Source organism: Podarcis pityusensis (assembly GCF_964106645.2).
Source record: "Podarcis pityusensis genome assembly, chromosome: 4".
Classification (NCBI taxonomy): domain Eukaryota; kingdom Metazoa; phylum Chordata; class Lepidosauria; order Squamata; family Lacertidae; genus Podarcis; species Podarcis pityusensis.
Window position 1 is genome coordinate 27551626 of NC_138027.1, and position 23417 is coordinate 27575042.

Below are 23417 nucleotides of genomic sequence, written 5' to 3' on the forward strand. Positions count from 1 at the left end.
AAATCGTCTCAGAGAAGTAGGTAGTTAGGTTTTGCTAAGTTTCATTTTCACTGTATGCAAAAAGCATTTCACTCTTTAAGTTTTGTGTTGCATCGGGGTTGTTCAGACAGGATCCAAGGGCCACGTGGTGAGTTCCATATTTATAGCAGAGTTTCTGGAATCTGAAACTCAAAGGAAACTCGGGGTGTCCTGCAGTACATCTCAGCGGGCTGTGGTTGGGAGAGCAGAGCCCAATAAACTTCTGCGGAAACTGGTCACATCCATGCCATACATTTAAAGCACATGGTCGTCATCTCCCGAGAATCCTGGGCACTATTGCCCCCCCCCCCCCCACAGCTGCAGTTTCGAGCACTATTAACAAACTAACAGTTCCAATGATTCTTAGGAGGAAGCCATGTGCTTTAAATGGGACCTGCATCTAGGATGGAGGAAGTGCTGGACTCTGTAGTGGCCTCTAGTATGTAGGGGGAATGCAGGGAACCCACAGTCCTCACACTCCATCAACATACTCACCCAAGGAACCAGGAAACTACATGACCTCCACCCTGGCCCTATCCTGTTGTCTCTCCCTCTCTCACACGCACACACATCCCTATGAGCAAAGGCAGCAATGCACCAGGCTAGAAGTCCAGATCTGGTGGCAAAGCACCTGACTTACCTTAGTCTCCCTTCCTGTAGTTTTACTCAAGACTTGGGGAAACATGTGCCCTGGTTTGGGATCCAATTGATAACTATACAACTGCCACTATACAACCCTTGCTAGGGCCAGGCTTAGGGTTCTCCTTAGAGAACCAATTCCTGAGTCCAGTGATGATGCAGATAACAATCAGGAAGTGGCCATAAATTGTTAAATGGTCCTGCTGACCCAAAACTTCCTGTAGATTCAATGAACATCTAAAATTCAGATATCTATCTTAGATTTTCACTTTATTCCTAGGGGGTTACCATGCCACCAGATGCAAATATAGGCTACTGTTCTTGGGAATGCAAACAGAATGTGTCTCCTCCTGAAGGTCCGGCCAACTGCTATGCAGATTGACCCTAAACCACACCAACAGGGATCAAGAATTCTGTAGTCTTAGAGACCACAGAAAGAACTGTCCATAATAAACATACATTGGTCTCTAATTTGCGTATCCTTAGCTTAATCTTCTGATCCATTTATTCACTTCCCTGGGGTGGGTAGGATATTTTTACCTGGGATCTGTTCTCAAACTTTTCCTGAATACCATATGAGGAGGAAATATAATCTGAACAGGGTCTCTGGAGTAGCAAAGAACTAAGTAACGAGACCCTCATCTTGTGCACAAGGTGTATAAAACAAGCAAATGGAACTTCTCTTAAGCTTTCAGTGGAAAGTGATGAGAGATATTTTATTGGGTGTACCTGTTGTAATACATTAGGTATTTCCTGTACTTTTTGTTTTGGTAGGTTCTGATAATGGTAGTTCTTTGTTGTTTATGGTGTGTTTTACTGCAGATAGCTTGTTTAAAATTTTATTATAGTTTTTAAATTATTGTTACCCGTTCTTGGATCCTGAAAGTGATGAAGGGCAGGATAACAATAAATGGTAACCAATTCAATCCCCCCAGACTGAAGGTGCCCAAGAAGAGGAAGATACCTCTGTACAGGAAGATGATCTCTCCGGCTCTACAAATGAACTCCCTGCAGCTTTTGAATACAGCGACAGCTTTAGCCTAGATATGACAGAGACTGAAGAAAAAGGTGACCGGTTGATGGATCAATATGCACTTACCAGGTATGTATGTATTTTTTTATTTTAACTTTTTATATCCTGCTTTTTTAAAAAATAAAATGAAGTGGTTAAATAAAAATAATAGTAAATTCCATAAAACACAGTGAGGCAGTTCAAATGACTAAAATCAATTTCTTAACAATAAAACCGAGAGCAGCAAGATAAAGCAATTATTGTTAAATATACGGAGTCAGTGCTTTAACCTATGGTATGCCTACTATGTGACATTGAACAGGAAATTCTGAGCACAGAATACATGCAGTTACATGGCAGTCCTGAATTTGAGGATAGGGTCAAATCAGGTCATCAGATCATTTACACTCTGTCCTCATTAAGAGGGCGTAGGCATGGGCACAAAACGGCATGTAGCCTCACTTAACTGTTCTTTTTACTTACTTATTTTTAAGTTTCTTATTTGGAAATATAACGACAGTAGCGTAGCCTCGCTATCGGCTCTTAACCTAGAATTTGTGGCTTTGTTTCAGTTTTGGAGAAGGCGACAGGAATGTCTCGCCTCCTCCGTCTCCCTTCTTTTCTGCTATCCTGGCTGCATTTCAACCAGCTGCATGTGATGATGCAGAAGAAGCTTGGCGTAGCCATATGAACCAGCTCATGTGTGACTCGGATGGCTCCTGTGCAGTATATACATTTCATGTGTTCTCCTCCCTGTTTAAGGTAAACAAAGAGTGTTCTAGAATCCCACATGACTGACATTTTGCTGAAACCCACAATATGTTTCTTAGACTTTGCAGGTGTCAATAAATCTAGACCCTGACTATTTTCTATTGAGAGCCAGTGTGGTGTAGTGGTTAAGAGCGGTAGACTCGTAATCTGGTGAACCAGGTTCGCGTCTCCGCTCCTCCACATGCAGCTGCTGGGTGACCTTGGGCTAGTCACACTTCTCTGAAGTCTCTCAGCCCCACTCACCTCACAGAGTGTTTGTTGTGGGGGAGGAAGGGAAAGGAGAATGTTAGCCGCTTTGAGACTCCTTAAAGGGAGTGAAAGGCGGGATATCAAATCCAAACTCTTCTTCTTCTTCTTCTTTCCACAGCCCATCAACATTTATGGGGGGGGGGGAGGTTTTAATTTTCCAGATCTTGCTGTGTGCCATCAAGCAAAAATATAATGAGAGTTATTTATTATTGCAGTGGGTTTGATGGTAGGTATACATTGGTCCAAAGAGGCACACTTGGTAAGGTCAAAGAGGGAAGGTGGCCCATTACGCTGGGTTGTAGGCACTTTGTTTTGGATTAAGGAGGATTAAAATCGCCCTCCCTGAGTTATCTCTTCCCCTCTTAACCCTCAATATGTGCCCTTCTTTCTTTCCTGAGCTACCAAGGTACTTGTCCCAAGGAATCTATGCCTGGATGTTTCTGGTGTAGGGTTGTAGATATAAGTGCAACTTTGCCATTGCAGCCCACAGATTCCAGTGTAGGGTTTTTTTAATTGCTTTGTTAAGTAGGAGAGGCATTAGAAAGGTTTAGTGATAAGGCAATCACTTTTTCCTTTTAGCTATTCTGCTGTGTGATGTAAGCTGCTTTCTGGGTGGTACTGGCACGCCATGATGCTACTGCTTTAATACCCATGTTCCCACAACAGTTTTCAAGATAAGAGTGAGGATGTTATCAAATGTTTCCAGTTTCTCAGACGCTCTAAATAAAACCATAGTATGTTTTGGTTCCTAGATAGCTTGAGCAGTCCTTAAAAGTAACTCTGTAGTTTACAGCAGAAAACTGTTTAGAAACCATTTAGAAAGCTATTTACAGAAATCTCTCTATCAGCTAAGGAAGCAGGAAGAGTGTCTTGGTGTGCAATAGTTTCCAGATGCAGTTCAGTATGTTGGAACACTCTCAAGCGGCCCAGGCACCCTTGCCAAGCAGTTCTGGCCAGAGGGGAAAACAAACACAAAGAAGCCTCTCTCATGATTTCCCCTCCTGTAAACTTGGCATCAGAACACTCATTACATTGTTTGATAGACCACTTGACATTGAGTATTAACAAAACAATGCCCAGAACGGGCAGAGAAGTCTCATGTTGGTTGTTACTAGTGACAAAACAGAATGAGCCAATGCTGTACACAGGTTCGGTCTAACAAGAAGGGAGTGAAGGGGGATTACAAAACAAGAAAGCAGGACAGAGAGCTACAGAGTGTGTGTGTGTGTGTGTGTGTGTGTGTGTGTTTCCCCCTCTGCAGTATGCATAAAGAATGAATGCAGTAGTTGTGTATACCAAATTAAAATGTGCATTAAGTTCTATCATTAAGTTCAGTAGCAAATGTGTTATGAATACTTTTGCTTTATAGAATATTCAGAAAAGATTCTGTTTTCTGACTTGCGATGCTGCCAGCTACCTTGGTGACAATTTGCGAGGAATAGGCTCGAAGTTTGTGAGCTCATCACAGATGCTGACATCATGTTCAGAATGCCCTACCCTTTTTGTAGATGCTGAAACAGTGAGTATTTTTTGCATGACTAACCACATTGAAGTGCCATTCATAAAACTATCAGAGTGGTGAAGACTCGGAAGCTGATTGTATCTTTTCTTGATATACATGTCTGGAAACAAGTATTGAGACGAGACATTAGGTACTTGTTACATTCTAAAGAACTGCTGCAGCTCTTCTTCATCACGCTGGGTGGCTATAGATTAGGAGAGTCTGTAAATAGACACTGCTCATAACTGAGTTATGAGTGCAGAATTCTTTCATTAACCAAAATTAAACCAAAGCAGGTTTCTATACCTCATAATTTTGAAGACAGGCTTGAAAGCATTTGGGCAACATTTGGTAAAATGTCAAAAGCTGGTGTTTGGTAGCTGTTTATGAAAGGGTTGCCATTGCTGTAAATAGCTATTTATGCCTCTCCATGATCAGCAGAAGCACAATTCTTCAAAATAAGCAAATACATTAAAATATATTTAATTTGAATAATTTGTACACTAAATTATGCTTTTCCTTGTTGGTTTATCCAAGGAAATATGCCTTTTTAAGATAGCATAATATGATCTCTAATGTATAATAATACAGTAGCTTCAACAATCATCTCCCACAAGTTCAGTCATAAAGTAGTACAACCCAGGCCTTGCAAATGTCCAACAACTATCCAGGGACTGTCATGTGGGATTTCCCCCATTGATTTTGGTATATAGCAAAACAGTTATACTGATCTCATTGAATGAAGTAATGTTGACTATAGGATCTTTATTTTAATGTTTCTAGCTTCTCTCTTGTGGACTTCTTGAGAAATTAAAGTTCAGTGTCTTAGAACTACAAGAATATTTGGACACATATAACAACAGGAAAGAGGCAACACTTTCGGTAAGCATCATTTTTGGGTGTAATGGCTTTATCTATTTCTGTATTCCTTAATGCAAAAAGTTACTACTTCATTTCAAATCTGCAAGAGGCTCATTCAGTGACTTTACCTTTAGAGAAAAAGACTGGATTATTTACAGTACTACATCTCTATATCTTCTTTTTCTGTTTTTAGACTATATATCTGATTGGACAAAACTCAAAATAAATCTGGCCTGATATCCTAAACACATTTACTAGGGAACAGGTGCCGTTGAACTTTCATCTGAGTAAATGTGCTTGAATCTGAATAGGTCATTATATACATTTTAATCTGTTTTCATTCAAGACTTCAGTATTGGTCTTACCTGTGAAGGGGATACAGTATCTGTGTGCATGTAAATCTTCCGCCATTGTGGGACTGGAACAGCACCTGGTGGTAGGGCTGGACAATGGACACCAAAAAAATGCAGGCTTCAAGCCAACAAGCTAATATAGGCATAGGCATTTTCTTCCCAAGGGAAGGGGATGGAAGGAAACACATAGAGAATCAGAGTGACTTAGTTCTAGAAACATACTGTTTTAACACCCTACCCACATCCAGCGAGCGCCATGACGTCTTCTTAACACAGACATACGACAGAGAAAGGAGGAACTCTTTTTAACTTTAATAAAGAAAGAAGACAGAGGATTGTGAATAGGGCTAACAAGCACACAAAAAGTCAGATGCAGACAAGGGGAAAAACAAGTCTGTAAGAAGGAGAAAGCTTCTGAGAATCAACCACATCTGTGAAGGTAAAATCAAAACTGAGAGCTCATGGGAGAACCCAAGCCTGAGCTTGTTGTCTGAGCAGCGATTTCCCCCTTCAGCCACCAGGTGGAGCGCCAATCCACAATGATGGCAGATTACATGCACCCAAGATATTTCTTGATATGGGACAAGTATTCCAGGAAATGTTTCTTGTATTCATTAGAAAAGGTGTAGGACTGTATCTAAATGTACCCTAAAATACAACCAAAACTATTTTCATATTCACTGGCCATCGGGTTATTATTTATTACATTTATATCCCACCTTTAAGGGATGCGGGTGGCGCTATGGTCTAAACCACAGAGCCTAGGGCTTGCCGATCAGAAGGTCGGCAGTTCGAATCCCTGCAATGGGGTGAGCTCCCATTGCTTGGTCCCAGCTCCTGCCAACCTAGCAGTTTGAAAGTACGTCAAAGTGCAAGTAGATAAATAGGTACCACTCCGGTGGGAAGGTAAAAGGCGTTTCCGTGTGCTGCTCTGGTTCGCCAGAAGCGGCTTAGTCATGCCGGCCACGTGACCTGGAATCTGTCTGCGGACAAACGCCGGCTCCCTCGGCCTGTAAAGCGAGATGAGCGCCGCAACCCCAGAGTCATCCATGACTGGACTTAACGGTCAGGGGTCCCTTTACCGTATCCCACCTTTATCTTCCAAGGACCTCAAGGTTCTCCTCCTTCCTGTTTCATCCTCACAACAACCCTGTGAGGTAGGTTCAGCTGGGTAACTGGCCCAAGGTCACCCAAGTGAGCTTCGTGGCTGAGTGGGGATTTGAACCCTGATCTCTCGGGTCCTAGTCCAGCACTCAAACCATTACACCACACTGGCTTCAAATAACTTTATACATCTGTTTTTCTTTCCAAATTACAGTGGCTGGCAAACTGCAAGGCAACATTCGCTGGGGGCTCAAGAGATGGTGTTATCACCTGTCAGCCAGGAGACTCGGAGGAGAAGGTAATCAAGGATTTGATCTGTTATGTTGTTTCTGCAGTAAGTTACAATTCCATATTACATCTTGACCACGGTAAAAGCTTTTGTACCTTCTATGTTTGTTTCAGACCATAGGCGCAATCTAATATATTGCAGCCATAGAACATAATATAAGTAGGTACTATATATATTTCTATCCTACTCCAGCATATCCAACAGAGCATTCTTGAGATGTTTGTGCTGCATAGGTCTTGTGAGGCTCTGGATAAAGGTACTACTCCCTTACTCCTTCATGCTCATACCCCCCAACCATAATCCAAAGGTTCTTATCTTTCATGGGGAAAATCGACACCATCACCCCTAGTTCATTTCCAGTTTCACCACCAAGTTTCCAGGGAAGCGCAAAAAAAAGAGAGCATGTGGAGGATTGCCTAACAACTCTATAAAATTTTCTTTTACTAATTCCGGATGGCCAGGAATTAATATGGAAGCAAGTTGGCACATATGTACTAACCAGCTAGCCATGCACTTTCCCCCTAATACTCCTTCCATCTTAATAGCTGTTGTGCTAGCCTGCAACTTTAAGGAAATATCCAAATATGAAGGGGCGGTGGCAGGAGTTAGGCCTCACATCTGGGACCCATCACACACACACACACCCATGCAGAATTTCTAATCCTAATGCTTCTAGGGTCCTTAACATCAGCTCTCTTCCACAGCAAACTTCTCCGCATGTCATCTGAACCCAATATCATGGTGAAGTATCCTTAACTATGACCCGCAGCCAAGAACAAAGCACAACTCCATGTTCAGATGACATGCTTAGCTTAAACCTTAGCTTGGCTGCCATGCCTTATGCTGAGCTAAAAAGGATGTAAACTGCTCTGTGGGAACTAACACATTCACATGGTACCAGTAATCCTTAGTCTAGTGTACTGTGCCATGCAAGCCAGGCCAGATTTTCATTTCTGGGGGCAAGGCAGGTGATGGGGTCGTGTCAGTCTGGGAGCCTCTTCTCCTTAAGCTCTCAGTATGTGGAGAAACACTTTTCACTTGCCCAGCTAAAGCTTTTTTTTACTGTATCACATATTTGATGATTAAACTGATACTGAAAACAACCCTGGCACAAAGTAAACCCTGGTGTTCATGTAGCAGTTCTGGACAGTTTGTGTGAATCTAATACAGACTAGTGTAGTGGCTGGCAAGATGTTTCCAGTCAAGTGATTTATTTTTAATTGACCTTTGTAAAGTGAAGCTATTATTTTAGGCTACTAGAGAACACTTTGTATCATTCAAATTTTTCTATTCAGTCCAAGGAAAGCAATTCATTTCTGTACATCTTTGTACAGTGATTTGCCATCCATGCTTGGTCAAACGTTTTCCAGATCACCATGGCTTATTTTAAGACAGGAAGGAAACTGTAGCACCTGAAGACACAATGTTGCCTGCCTTTCTTTTTTAAATGGCATTTACTGTGGGGGGGGGCAAAGCCAAACAGTCCCCCCCCCCGAAATAGCCTGGGGCTGCATCCCACAGTAGTGCCTTTGAAAGAATAGAAGCAGGCAGAAATATAAACAACTATAGCACCATAAGTGGCCAACAATAATTAAGAAAAGTGACAGGGTCTGGATACCTCCTGGTATGCCCCGCGGAGGACCTTAAGGTCCATAAATAACAACAGTTTGGAGGTCCCAAGCCTCAAGGAGGTTAGATTGGTTTCAACTAGGGCCAGGGCCTTTTCAGCACTGGCCCCAATGTGGTGGAATGCTCTGTCACAAGAGACTAGGGCCCTGCGGGATTTGACATCTTTCCGCAGGGCCTGTAAGACAGAACTGTTCCGCTGGCCTTCGGCTTAGACTCACTCTGACCCCTTATATGGGATTTGGTATATAAATTTCCCCCTGGCTTTTTTGCTGGCCCATGTAGGACCAGCATGGATAGCTGGCTCGGGTGAATATCTGATGTTTCCTCCCTTTATAGTCTTGATTTATGGGCTGCTACTACTAAAATGAGGCCGTATTTTAATTAACTGTTTGTTTGTTGTTGTTGTGTTTTTCTATTACGTTTTATTGTAATTTGGTGTTAGCCGCCCTGAACCCGGCCCTGGCCGGGGAGGGCAGCTGTAAATAAAAAATTTATTTTATTTTATTTTATTAAAAAGTGCATGAGGAAATGTCTATCTGAAATATGACCATTGTCTCCCCGCTTCCCACTCCATAATGATTTGAGTTGGTTGTTGGTTTTGGCAATGTTGTACCTCATAACTTCTTAATTTTACTGTTCTTGGTTTTTTTGCACTTCTAAAAAATCTTTTTCATTTTACTCATTTATCTTGCTTTCTTGTGTCACCTGTTGATCTTTCTTTGTACACTGGTTCTGCTCCCCTTTGGGTTTGGTGATATGCCGGGACGAGGGAAAGTTAGTACGAGCAGTTTTGAGGTCATTGTCCCAAACCTTAGGACTTTGATTCTGTACTGTGCTTCCAAACTCTTATTCGGCAATATTGATAGCTAGGTTCACTTTTGAATAAGTGAAAATTATTGAGGTGACTAAGTTGATTCTACAAAGGAGGATAATAATGAATTAAAACTGATATTTCTGTATTACAACAATGCTTAGGGGGAAATCCGCTGATTACAGCATGATCTTGATTTAGCTAAATGCTAAGTCCTCTTTAAATGCTTTGAGGACTTTTATTTATAAAACACGGGTGGCGCTGTGGGTTAAACCACAGAGCCTAGGACTTGCTGATCAGAAGGTCGGCAGTTTGAATCCCCGCGACGGGGTGAGCTCCCGTTGCTCGGTCCCTGCTCCTGCCAACCTAGCAGTTCGAAAGCACGTCAAAGTGCAAGTAGATAAATAGGTACTGCTCCAGTGGGAAGGTAAACGGCGTTTCCGTCCGCTGCTCTAGTTCGCCAAAAGTGGCTTAGTCATTCTGGCCACATGACCTGGAAGCTGTACGCCAGCTCCCTTGGCCAATAAAGCGAGATGAGCGCCGCAATCCCAGAGTCGGTCATGACTGGACCTAATGGTCAGGGGTCCCTTTACCTTTACCTATTTATAAATAGCAGCAGCTCCAATCCAAAGTTCCTCCCATTTCATGAACCTGTGGGTACTTATCTGTCAAACAGATGGTTGGTTTAGCTGCCTCAATCATCAGATACTTTGTTTGTGGGACCTGGATTTATACACCTCCGTACAAGATATTGGTTCTGTTTAAGGTGATCTTGCAAGCATTTGTTTGATAGTGCACCAACACATTTTCACCCACAGGGAGCAATCTTTGGCAGTAATGGAAACAAATTCAAGAAGGAAATTCATGTGTGGAAGCTTCCTTACACAGGTCACTCTTGCTAGACGAGAGTGTACATGGCTTCCTATCAGCATTTATACAAACCTATCTCTCTGAAAACATTTCATACCATCCTTCATTAAAAATTCCAGGGTGGCTTACAATACGTAAATACCAGCACAATAACAACAGCTCATTGCAGTTCAATGAATAAAGAAGGTGCTACATTATTTTCGTGCCAGATTTTTCCAGTATATGTTCTTTAAAATAAAATTATATAAACTACAATCTTGTAACCAGTTTTGTGAGAGTAAGCCCCATTGAGCTCAATGGAACATACTACTGAGTAGGCATGTATAGAATTGCACTGTTAGCGATCTATTACTTTGTCCTGGAATGGCTTAAGCCTTTTACATTCTTTGCCGTTGAACATGGCTGGTTGAAACAAATCAGTATTCCTGTGGAGACATTCAACCCACCCCATATTCCTGGCTTAAAACTGAACATTTCCCTACTTTTCCCTATGCCAAATGGCAATAGGTTTACATTCTTATGGTAATCTGAAGGGAAAATAAATTCAGTAGTTAATAATTGTATTATTCAGATAATATACTATATTCAGATAGTATCCCAGGGTATGAAAAATGTTGAGATGTATGCCCAAAATGCAAACATGCAAACAAAGCTGCCAGTGCAATTCTACAGTTGTTAATAGCTTGTCTCATCTCTTTGTTTGACTTCATATTTACTAGCATGGTGCTGGACTGTATCAGCTGCATGGCATTTGATACTATGAACCTCCATGTGCAACTGCTAGCTCAACCAACTTCCTGTGCAAATAACCTCACACCCTTTTATAATCAGCCGCCACAAAATAATTAAAACTGCAGTTATTTTGTGTTCATGCCCGTTTCAATGGAACTCTGCATATTAAAGGTGTGCATTCTTACTCCGTGGAGGCAGCTTGTAACTCTAAATCCTGGTCAGCAACGAGATTGGCTACAGAGCCAGTCTATCGCTGAACTATAATGGATGCCTTGGGTGCAAGAATTCTATAGGTGAATTTTAAGAGCACTGAACTGTTTCATTTCTAAGGTGTAATAACCTATTTTTAGAGCAATCCAGACTGGCTTTCAGAAAAAGTTATGCTCAAACCTAGATAATTACAGTGACTGCATTAGAACTGTGATTATTCAAAATTTTGTTTAAACAGCTGTTGCCGTGCATGTTGTGCAGTTGATACATTCTGAATCACTTAGCAAGTAAAGAGAAGTGCTAATACTGCTGGCAGACGAGGAAAGAAGCCTGTGCTTTTCCAGTTGCATGCATTACACTGACACTATACTTTCTTTCCTTTCCTTTTTCCTGTGCCATGCTTGCTGTGTAGCAAATGGAATCTCTTGCAGTAAGTTAAAAGTTTTCATATTCTTTGTCCATTAAAGTATGGACTAATGCACTCTCCTATTTCCCTATTTTAACTCTTAGCACGTTTCCCCCTTTTTCTTTTTGTTCTTATTAATTCCGTTTATTATTACAAGAAATGCTTGTACTATGTTTTATCTCAGTTTCCTGGGCAGTTCGAATATAGTTTACCGTATTTATAAATTCTCGCTTTGTCACATGCAACTTGAAATTGTTATATATATTTTATTTGGACAATAATCAAAGCCCTCACTTGCTTAATGTGTGAAGGAAGAGAACAGAAGTAATGGCTCTACTAAAACAAGAAATTTCTGTACTGCCTTTCTCCAAAATGAGAGAGTTTTTCATTCTAGGCTAAATTGAGAATTTCATTATGTAAGACAGAATAAAGGAATCTAATCCATTTTAGAGTATGATACCCCTAGAATATGATAAATCCATTCTCCCCACATGTATAATTGAGAGAATCCCTTTTCTCATCTCAGGGATTCCTCAGGTTAGCGGAGCCATTTTCTCTCCTCCTTCCTTGTCCCTCATCAGCCCTTAGCTGCGAGCTCATACACTGCAGTGAACCAGCAATTACCTGGTGTTAAAGGACTATACATGACTCCTATATGAAGCTCCAACTCGCCTTTTCCTTCCTAACGCCAGATGCACATGCACCAGTTACAAATTCAGTACATGGATATGCCATCCAAATATGAGGATTTCTACTGCTTTCAAGTGACCGCACAGAATGGATTGTGTCCACCTCCCCTTTCTCTCTGCATAACAAGGCATTGTCATAGCACAGAACTATTGTGGTTCAACACTATGGTCATAAGCACCCATTCACGGAAGTCGTATATTTTTAAGGTTTTCAATGTAGCCAGCCATTGTGTGTCTAAACTAAGTTACAAATGCAGTTTGAAAGAAATTGCAATTTCACTTTTGAAGAAGTGGGAAACTCCTGCATCAACCCAATAAAGCACATTTATTTTTATTTCCTTGCCTGATACAACAAACTTTAATGAGCCAAGTCCATAACATTTCTTTTAGGAAAAAATGTAGATTATATAAATGCAGGCAAGCATTCTAGTTAAGCAACTACCAGCTAAGACCGCAAAAGTGCAGTGTTTATATAATGGTATTTAAACAAAAGTTGTGTTTGGATGTAACAGTAGACGATTATTGATTGCGATGGCAGCAGGCCACAGTGAGCTTCAGGCTTCTACACTTCCCTCCAGCATGGCCATGAGGAGATAAAAACCTCTTACTTTCAGTTTTGATTAACCTGTTTAGCATTACATCTGCATTGTGAACTTTATAACCATAGAAGCCAGCTTTATAATGCATGGCTTAAAGTTGGCTTAAAATTGGCTTGTTTCAAATGAATCATACTTAAGATAACTGCAGTTTATCATCTTCAAGTGTAACAGTAAGTTATAGTTAATTTAAAAAACAACCCAGAACCAAAAGCCATGCCAGAGGGAGACCAAGGACATAAACTGAAACTTCACTGTTTGCTCCCATAACAAGAAACCATGGTTTATTGTACAATTGAATACAGTTATTGTGATCATTTGGAACAAGCACTTGTGTCACCATCAGATTAAAACGGTGATGCACATTATAATGAGGTAAAAAATGCCACTGAAGTTCACTTTGGTGATGTAGAGATGGCACATGCTTCCCATATTCTCCATATATTCCCTATTTACAGCAATATTTGGTCTTATTTCAGCATTGTTTTGTAATCCCCGATTCAGTTTATTGCTTATGGAAAAATAATGTCCAACCTGTTGCTTCTTAATAACTTACCCCTTTTACAATTTTATTTCTTTAGCAATTGGAACTGTGCCAGAGATTATATAAGCTGCACTTCCAGTTGTTGTTGCTTTTTCAGTCGTACTGTAAACTCATCGGACAAGTGCACGAAGTTAGTACAATGCCAGAGGTATGTTGCTACAATCAAGCCTTTTGCTGAAATAATTGCTGTGCGTTCCTGTGTGGTGTTTATTTCGTACAGCAATCTAACGTATCTTAAATGAGGGCTGCTTGTACAAGATCATGAATGATAACTATAGAGAGGTGTAGCGCATTCTATTAGTTTAGAGAAAATGTGGATGGATTTCAAACTGGGTACTTATTTTCTTACATTTATAAGCTGCTCTTCCTGTGTGGAGTTCAAATACATGGTTCTCCCCAACTCCCTTTTATCCTCAAAATTCTGGGTAGGTAGGTTGGCATGAGAGATGGTGGATATCCGAAGATCACCACTGAGCTTCACAACTCAGATATAAAGTTCAGTAATGTTTTTATACATTCGCTCTTCTAGCAGTATTTCATATGCATCTTGCACATGTGCATCTTGCACATGTGTATTTAAATTTTATTCAAACACCCAGTTGCAAGAAATGAAGCTATCACTTTGTCCTTGAATGGTGCAGATTTTATATTTTTGATGCCCAATAGGGAAAACTTGTACATTGATGAATGTAATTCTCTTTTCCTTAACAGCTACTGAATATGTCACGAGAGCTGAGTGAGTTAAAGAAGAACCTTAAGGAAGCTAGTGCTGCCATTGCAATGGAACCGCTGATTGTAGAATGTGGTACCTCTGAACCCATGTTCACCTCTACAGAAGTAGCCATTCAGTCCATGCTGGAGTGTCTGAAAAACAATGAGCTTGGAAAAGCTCTACACCAAATAAGGGAATGCAGGTAACTTAATCAAGTGGCTGATCATGACGTCATATTTTCCTTTCTTCCTCTCAGAAGACTACAGCTGTGTAACTTTACACGCACATCTTCACTTACGCTAACAAGTGTATTCAGATTCAGTCAGAAGGTATTTGTAATCATTTTAAGGCACAATTTACTAAGCACTTTTATTGTGCAAGCCTCATTTAAATGAAAACGACGTGAAGCAGTGCATCATATATTCATTTCTATGTGTCTTTTATGGGAGAAGTTCCGTATACTTTGTTCCCTTTTTTTGTTTTTAAACCATTGCACAAAGCAGTGATTGTCAAGCTGTGATGGGAAGTGCATGCAGCTCCCAGGAATGGTTTCTTCCACATGCATAGTTTGGGCCAGAGATGTACCAACTCCTTATAGTTGATCATTTAGTCGAACCTTTACCCAGGCCAGAACTTTTTATTTATTATTGTAAAATGATGTTTTAGTTCATCAAATCCCCATAGTAATGTGTTACAGAAACACCTTGCTACCTCCTCTGTTTCCCATCTAGAGGTGCCTCTCTGTAGTTTGGCATGGTAGAGAAGCATGGGCATCCACCTTCATTCCTGAAGGAAATACTTATACCAAAAAAATTTTTTTCTACTAATAGCGAATCCCATGTGCCTATATTGTTTATTATCTCATGCAGTTCCCTGCATGGCTTATTTTTCAGTGGCATGGAATGTGTATACGAGTTGCCCAAAATATGCATATGTAGCTGCAGAGGAATTGGGAAGGGATTTAACTTGTACAAAAGAGGGAATCTATTTCTTGAATAGCAGAGAGATCCTTAAATTAACTCTGGCTTTTTTTTATACTCATTTCCCTGCAGGAGTATATGGCCCAATGACATTTTTGGAAGCAGTTCTGATGATGAGGTCCAGACCCTACTGAATATTTACTTCCGGCACCAAACACTGGGGCAGTCAGGCACTTACGCTCTAGTGGGCTCCAATCAAAGCCTGACGGAAATCTGTACTAAACTGATGGAGCTGAATATAGAGATCCGGGACATGATCCGCAGGGCTCAAAGCTACCGAGTCATCAATACTTTTCTTCCAGACTCCAGTGTTTCCGGCACAAGTCTCTGACAAAAGTCCTGTGCCCCCCTTTTCATTCAGGCTGGGATTGCTTCCATGCTGGGGTGAGGTGGTTCAATGCCTTCTCAGCCTTAGAAAGACTTGGTCAAGTTGTAGTCAGTCTTGTTACCTTTACAACATTTTCCAAGAGGAGCTGGGCAGTGTTTTCAACGTGTAGCAATACTGCAAGGACAAAGGTAGCATAGAATCCTTTGTTTTGAGCTGTACAAACAAAATGCATTTCACTGGACAACTGCTGTTCACTACTGAAGAAGTGACTTCCATACATACCAAAGACTACTACACTGAACAAGACTTCCTTTCTAGAAATTTATTTTTAGGTTGGCAAAAGTGCAATCTTTCCTTCACTTGAGGACGGTTTTGTTTTTTAATCTTGTACATTTTTTTCCCTTTTGACCAAGTTTAAAAAATGGGCAGAATGAAGCTAGCGACAGGACACTGCGAGACTGTCTTTTTGAAAGCTGAGAGCCTGTGTGTATGAAAGAGGTTGTAAAGGACTACAGTTTTAAATGTACACTGTAACTTAAATATGATTACTGTATCTTTTGGGGGAAAACCAAGCTGCTATGAAGTACATTTCCTGATGTTGCTAGGCTACTGTCTTGGAAGGTACTAGATCCTGTTGTAAAAGGTCTGTTATTAAGGCCAAAGTACCCATGAATGGACAAGGAAGATTTTTTAAAAAAAAGATTTTGGCTGCTTTTTACTAGAGGGTTGCTTTTATGAATATATTTATATTACATAAGGATGGTTGGTCTGGTATACCTTGCTATTTTGTAGGAAAACATCACACTGCTGATTTTAATTCTTTTGACCTGCCTCGCATGGATATTTTAATTTAACATACATTGTTTTAACAGTTAAGAAATGGAAAGTGAATTTTGAGTTGTACTTAAGAATTATTATTTTTTTTGGTAATATGTAAGTTTTTCTTGCACTTAACTGCTGTAATGTGTTAAATGGGTGCATGCAAATCTTTTTGCACATTTAAGACACTTTTATTGCAGCATAGTCTCAATTATTCACTCTGTAAATACACTTAAAGGTTTTTGTGAAGTACCTTTTGGTTGATATTTTGATCAGAATAGGATCACCTAACTAAAATATCAAGGTCATTATAATATATATACATATGCATATATACAAACATGCCTCTGTGTGTACTGATTAATATGGAATGATAGTATGATACGGTACAAAGGCTATTGCTTTCAATTGGTTTTGAACTAACATGCAGCCTTCACAACACTCAAATAGCTGCTTTCTAAATACCCATAAGGGAGACAAATGTAATCTCTCATTTGACCAGAAGCAGCTTTGAAAAATAGGTTGTTTTTTCTGAAGTTTGCTTCAAATGCATAGCCCTAGCTGGATGAAAAATGGTGTATGTTTCTCTGCTCTTAAGGGGGTTAGCCCGTCAAACAAAATTGGAGTAAGGTACTCACATTTAAATTGTAAAGGGAAAGTGGAGATTGCAAGAATGAGTTCATACACTATTTTATGCAAACTTACAGAAGTAGTACACTTAATCATTATGACTAAGCAAATATGCTGGAAGTGTACCCTTTGAGGTGAAAATGTAATTCTTGCTCCTCAAGCAGCTCTGGAAAATAAGTGCCCACACTATTCTAGTTTTAATTCTACCTGGAAAGTGATCCAGCTATAGTTCTGAGTGCATGAGAAAGTAAAGCAGGGTTTTACACATTTCCCCATTAGGTGCTTGCAACTTAGATTTTATATGCACTATATTGCTGCTCCAATACTGTTGAAACAAAGGGTAGTTTTATGCTTAGCAACCGATAGCATACCTCCATAATGCTTAAGTATGGAGAATATTTCTGCCTTTTGCTGGATTTCACTGGTTCTCAGTGGTATCCTGTCCTGCCATCTGCGGCAAGCCTGTTCTCAACTTTGTGCCTGCCTGTTGCAGTCCTGTTAAATAGCAAGGAAGACGTGCTCTCTTACATGGCATGACTTGAATGCTGTCTCTACAAAAACACCCTTGCCACCATTCTGTTTGGAAGAATGCTCTGTAAATAAGAAAATGCTTGTGAATGTCAGAAAACCAAGCTATTTGAGACACTAGAACTAAAGCTGATTACCTTCTCAAACTGGCCTAATTTCCCCTACTGATAGGTATCCTGTGTTACACCTTACTCACTGTCCTATACCAAATTTATACAGAGAATGTGTGTGTATATATATCTCAGATCACCCCATTGTACAGCTATCTATACTAATGTCAAACTATGCTGCTTCTAATAGTGCCACTACAGACCAACCTATATTTCCTTTTTAACAATTGCTACCAGTGCTTTTTACTTATTCTTGGCACTCTGAGCACACTGGATGAAAGACAACTGCATTTATTATATTAGTTTACAAAGTTGGTTTCTTTGTAAAACGAAACAAGGCAGAGGAAATTCATCTTCATAAGTTACCGGTACTTCAGGAAAGAAACTCAACTGTTTTCATATAACATACAAGGACATGATCCAAGTCATGATCAATATATGACTTTTAAATCTAACGCTTATGCTGAGGTATCTGTTCAGTTAGAAAAGAAAGCAGGCCATCTGCCCAGATCAGAATTACTCTGTTTATTCCATTTAATAAATGTTTTCCACTGCAGGGATTGTACCAGAGGACAATATATGGAATAGTTTATAGTCTTCAGTGGTTAAGAATATTTTTATTAGTTTTAGAAAGGTATGCAAAGAGACAGCTCACCTTGTTATTAGTAATTTGTCATTACAGTACAGTATTAATAAGTGTTAATGAAACAGCATCAAATGGGATAACCTGGCCCCTTGTAGAAATTTTAGGTTTGCTACATAGAAATTCCTCAATTTCCCATCCTTCAATATAGCTCTCATGTACTATAGCTAGTCTTCCATATCAGCGACTATTACAATTGAAGTGGAATTCAAATTCATTACAAGTTACCCCAATAAACTACAAATATTTCCTAGCCTTACAAAAATCTTTACTCCAGTATCCAATGCCGGGTCAGAAACCTAAGGTCAAAGCCATGTTATGAAACAAGTAACAAAGTGCATGGTGCCATGTGCAAGAACAGCACAAATTAGATAATGTATTTGAAGCTGTAAGTATTGTCACAAGAGAGTCTTTTGCCTTTGCAGCGGCCACACAGCTCTTGACGGTGAGGCCTCTTGAGGTCAATGTGCCTTTTCTTCTGGGGGCAGGAGCAACGAGTCTTTGCACAGATCTTTGGATAACATATTTAAATTAGTGAACAGATCAAACTTCTCCTCCCAAAGTTGGCTTCCTGCTACTGATGTATTTTAAGTATACTAGTTCCATAATTCTATTGTTATTTCTCTAATTCAGCACTCTGTCCACTGTGTCACCTTGGCTCAGGGTTCCTGCCATAGTTGCATGTTCTATTTCAGCGGTTCTCAACCTGTGGGTCCCCAGATGTTGTTGGACTCCCATCATCCCTGAGAGCTCTGGCCTTGCTAGCTAGGGGTGATGGGAGTTGTAGTTCAACAACATCTGAGGACCCACAGGTTGAGAAAGGCTGTTCTACTTGTTTTGAAAGCAGCTCAAAAGTGGCCTGTTCCTATGAATGAAAAACCTGCATCTCCAGGGCCTAATTTCAAGGAGGGTGGGGTGGGGCGAGATAAGATCACCACCCCACATTAAAAAATGTGTGGAAAGCCATTGTCTTTAGTGTAGAGGGTAGCTGTGACCAATGCAAACATGTAGCTCCCAGAAGATTACTTCCCAAGAGAACTTTGCCTGTTGACAGAAAAGTTTGCCTTCTCCTGCTATACAGTTTTCTATTTGCTTAATAAAGGGCCATAGGTTTTATGCTGGGCAAAATATTCCTGCCTTGCAGGGGGTTGGGCTAGATGATCCATGTGGTCCTTTCCAACTCGTATGACTGATACCAAGCCTCCTAGAAATTACCCCCACAGCTAGTCTTGGTACTAACAGTAAAGAAAGCTAAACGTGACTTCTCCATATATTTTTTTCTATTCCCTGAACACTGCCGTTTAAGGTAGGCAAGTATTTCTCACTATTTAACACATCTTAGGAAACGTGTTACTTACACGGCACTGAATTGCTTCCACTTTATAAGGATTAAAGCTCTTCTGACATTTGCGACAAAGCTGTTTAAAGTAAACCTATGCAAAGGAAGGTGATTGCCATTAGAAGAAAGCCTTCTCAGATCAAACATCTAGATTTGTCAATTCTTTAAAAAGTTACACATCCAGAGCAAAAACAGGTTTTCAGGCAGTTAGGTTTCATTGATTCACAACACTGTATTAAAATTTCAGGATTATCTTGCATCCTTGACGGGCTTTGTCTATTTAAGCCAATATAAAGTTTTCTTCCAAACATAAGTTGCTTCAGGGAGATTCACAGGTAGGGAGGACAGGGTTAACCCCTTCCCTGATTGCAGCCCCCCAAATGCTCCTCGGGCCATTGCAATTAGGCTTGAAAAAAGTATGGGCTCCAATGGAAGGCTTCTTTCAGGCCTAATTTCAACAGGACGGACAGAAGTCTGAGGTCATTAGGAAGACCTTTGCAGCTGCATGTTAACCCACAGGTGCTATGTTAACAAAAGCATCTCCAACTCAGGCATCATAAGTGAGCTGTCTTTTAGCTAACAGGAACAGCTTCCATTCAGTGGCTCCAAATATTCCACTGAAAAGGTTCCAGTACTAGCATTTTGTTGGGCATTAATGAACACGAAACCTGATTAACAGGGACTGGTAATAGTTCAAGAGAGTTGTGGGTAGTATGACAATAGCATCAGTATTTCCTTGCTATCTTCTGGTTAAGAAGATGAAAGTTTTGTGGTATCATAAATAAAATCTAGCATGAGCATTCTGCTAGTCTACAGAAGCTTATGCTACAATAAATCAGTCAGCTGCAGCAGGAACAAGCTTTTGGCACCTTAAAGACAAACAACTATTTCTGGGAAATGTTCAAAAACCCTTTGCAGGTTTGTGAAGCACTTCAATTCATAAACGATTCTCCACTTTCTGGTAAGGTACAGCAACCCTTTTGTTTGTACCCAAAAGCAAACCCTCTAGAAGCAAATTTTGTCTTTTCATCTAAATACCTTATTGGTTCCAGAAATGCACCATACGTAAGCACTTTCCCATCTGGTCTTGCAGTCGTTGCAATGGAAATAGCCATACTTCTGTTCTAGGAACTGTAATAGAAAATAGCTGATTAGCAGCATAATAAATTAATGTGTACCACATTTAGAAATCTTTATAGTATTAAGCCAACTCTTACTATTTGCAGGCTTATTGTTTAAGGCAGGCAATGGAAAATGCAAGATATGTTATTGTTAATGCTTACTCTACATCTAGTCAAATTGAAGCAGTTTTAAGACAAAATGTACCCAACACCAGTCTTTGTCAATAAACTACAGGAATTATATGGATTGTGGGCAACATGAATGTGGCTTTGAAAACTAGCAGTGGGAGCGCATGAGATATGAAGTGATACTGTAAACATACCTTTTTGTGTCATTTAGCTCATACTTCATGGACATATGCAAGAAGGGTATTACAAAGATTTCTGCAGAGTAATTTTTATTCAAACACCAAAAAACTTAATCTTCATGCAAGAACAAGACTAAAGATACCCACTTCACTTTGTCACCTTATACCACCCCCGCAATGCTGACAGATTAGTCTAGCAGAAATCTTATGGCATAGCCCAAAAATTATAGTCTTAAGTCCACTGCACACAGGTTGCAATCTTATGTACATTTACTCAGAAGCCAGGTCTTTTTGAGTGTAGTGGTCTTCCACTGCAAAAATAAAAAAATCATGCAGGATGTGGCTGTGAAAAACCTCATTTCTCACAGCCTTAAATGTTCCTCACATGAATGCAAAATCATTCCTTTTCCATATTGGGTTACATGCCAAATTAACCTCAAAGGTTACAGTAAATAAGAGTTGTCACTAGGTTCTCAACCACCCTCATTCCTCTTTTGCTTACTACAACAGTTATAAAACCATTATGTGGCCCTCCAGATGTTGACTGCAACTCCCATTAATCTTTGCCATGATGGGAGCTTCAAGACCAGCATCCCAAGGGCCACAGGTCCCTCACACACACACACGCGTCACACTCACTTAACAAGACAGTGACTTTTCACAGACCATACCTAAATGTACTTAGTTTCTCCAAGTTAAGTGGAGCTTGCTTCCCTATAGGCATGCTTAGAAGTTGGGAGGAACTACTATAAACAAGTCTGGCTTTCTCAACTCGATTTAAACTTGCCCAGGCTTGTATTGAAGTGTTGGCACCCCTCACCAAAAACGCTTAAACTTCTAAAAAAATAAGTGCATGGCAGATTAGCAATCCAAAGGGTGCAGACTCAGCCCCCAATATCAGCAGTTAAGAAGGAGATGACAGTCCTGAATAGGCACAGTGTTTCCCAGCCTTGGGTCTCCAACTGTTTTCGGACTACAATTCCCATCATCCCTGACCACTGGTTTTGCTAGCTAGGGAAGATGGGAGTTGTAGTTTTAAAACAGCTGGAGAGCCAAGGTTTGGAAACACTAGTGTATATTTAGCAACTTCACAAGCCAGGAAAGGTTTCCCAGAACTCTTAACATTCAGTGAGTCTTGGTCCTGCTTTCAGCTAAGGAAGCTAAAAAGGAAATGGGGGAGCTCCCTATTTTAGTTATTAAACCCACTTGTTTACTGAAACGCGTTAGAACTGCCCGTAGTCCATCTGCTAAACACGAAATATAACCCCGAGGTGGATCCCAAAGTGGACGGGGAGCAACAGAAGCTGGAGAGGGGCCTGACTTGTCTTAAAACGTCTCGAGTAGAAGGAGGCGCCTCACTCCCTCAGCGAGTTTCAGGAATCGGAGGAGACGGCCTTCGCGCCTTTTTTCGCGCCTCCACAGCGCCCCTAGCGGATGAACTGAGGAGACCGAGAGGCCCACTCACCTGGAAAGCGGCTCTCTTGCCCTCAGTGGCGGTGGAGGCCGCGGCGGCGTCAGCGGCGCCTTTCTGGCCCACGTCGCCCTCCCCGTCCCGCAGTTGCTGGGCGGATTCTTCTCCTTCCCCGCTGCCTGGAAGCTTCCCCTTCGCCTCAGCCTGAGCGCCCTTCTCCGGCTCCAGGGGTTCCTTCCCCTCGGGCTCTTGCTGCTGGGATGGCGGCCCTCCTTCTCGCCCTGTGGGCGGCTGCTTCTCCTCCTCCTCCTCCGCCGCCGCCGCTTCCTCGGCGCAAGGGGAGAGTTGGCGGCCCTGCTGCGGCGGAGGCTCCCGCCCGAGGAGGCTCTGGAGCTGGCGGGACCCGAGCGAGCACTGCACGGCGGCGTCCACCCGCGGGTTGACCTGGGTGCCCACCTCCTTGGTGCTGGCTTTGCGGAGCCTCGGGGCGAGGCCGGGGCTGACTTGAGAGAGCAGCGCCTTCAGCTGGGCCCGCTTGTAGCTGTCTAAATAATCCGGCGAGGCCGGCGGCGGAGGGAGAGGCGGCAGCGGGGCCGAGGAAGGGGCAGACAGGGGGCCCCGGTAAGGGCTCGGGATGCTGCTCCTGCTGCTCTTGCTCTGCTTCCAGCCAGGCTGCTTTTGCTTAGATGGCGGCCTGGGGGCCACGTTGTGGCTGTGGCTGAAGGCGTTCCCATAACTTTGGTAGATGCTATAGGACGGGTAGACAAAGCGCTCCATAGCCTAGAGGGACAGGTAACTTGGCTCGCCTTCTCCCCGTGGCTTTTATCCCTCGAGGGGAAGGGCGTCTTAATTGGTGCTCGTTACTGCTGCCCGACGGTAATAATCGCCCTTCCATTGATTATTACCAACTGCAAACTCTTGACCATGGCTAGGGGAGGATGTTGGCAGGACTTAAGCCAAAGTAGTGAATATCCAAAGCAAACTCCTAAGCTTGCAAAGGTTAAACACACCAGCGTCCCTTTGCAAACTAAACCCCATTCCTGCTGGATCGAGCCCATTAGAAAGTCGGCCAGACTGATTAACTAGGTCTCAGACTGTGGTATATCCATTGAAACCAATGGGTGCTCCCTTGCAGAGAATTAAAGGCACTTGCCTAAATATTGGTTTTACGCTAAAGCAATCCATTTGGCTTCAGCTGCTTGAT

General features: G+C 41.5%; 2 protein-coding genes across 8 annotated transcripts in view; one reads left to right on the forward strand and one right to left on the reverse strand.

Annotated features, from left to right (window-relative positions):
* FRY (FRY microtubule binding protein) overlaps positions 1-16463 on the forward strand; it is a 188967-nt gene extending 172504 nt beyond the window's left edge. For 5 of the 7 annotated variants that reach the window (XM_081004032.1, XM_081004026.1, XM_081004027.1 and 2 more), the window contains 9 exons: positions 1593-1759; positions 2242-2431; positions 4059-4208; positions 4974-5072; positions 6723-6806; positions 11462-11479; positions 13322-13432; positions 13996-14198; positions 15049-16463. In XM_081004032.1, the coding sequence (XP_080860158.1) occupies positions 1593-1759; positions 2242-2431; positions 4059-4208; positions 4974-5072; positions 6723-6806; positions 11462-11479; positions 13322-13432; positions 13996-14198; positions 15049-15307 (1281 nt within the window). In that variant the 3' untranslated portion in view covers positions 15308-16463. The remainder of the gene's footprint in view (positions 1-1592; positions 1760-2241; positions 2432-4058; positions 4209-4973; positions 5073-6722; positions 6807-11461; positions 11480-13321; positions 13433-13995; positions 14199-15048) is intronic. The other 2 variants (XM_081004028.1, XM_081004031.1) reach the window with 1 other exon arrangement.
* Positions 16464-17993: 1530 nt separating this feature from the next.
* ZAR1L (zygote arrest 1 like) lies at positions 17994-23005 on the reverse strand. Its single transcript, XM_081004200.1, has 4 exons — positions 22268-23005; positions 20412-20504; positions 19393-19467; positions 17994-18545 (listed from the first exon to the last, which is right to left on the reverse strand). Exons 1-4 carry the CDS (start codon positions 22988-22990, stop codon positions 18402-18404), a joined length of 1035 nt encoding a protein of 344 aa, XP_080860326.1. The 5' UTR covers positions 22991-23005; the 3' UTR covers positions 17994-18401.
* Between the last annotated feature and the right edge of the window lie 412 nt (positions 23006-23417).

Excerpts from the sequence above, each read along its gene's own strand:
- ZAR1L (XM_081004200.1), bottom strand. The coding sequence starts at position 22,990 with ATGGAGCGCTTTGTCTACCCGTCCTATAGCATCTACCAAAGTTATGGG. Across the intron at positions 19,468-20,411 it reads GCATTTCTGGAACCAATAAG|GTTTACTTTAAACAGCTTTG; the intron begins GTATTTAGATGA and ends TCCTTTGCATAG. Across the intron at positions 18,546-19,392 it reads TGGAAGCAATTCAGTGCCGT|ATCTGTGCAAAGACTCGTTG; the intron begins GTAAGTAACACG and ends TGTTATCCAAAG.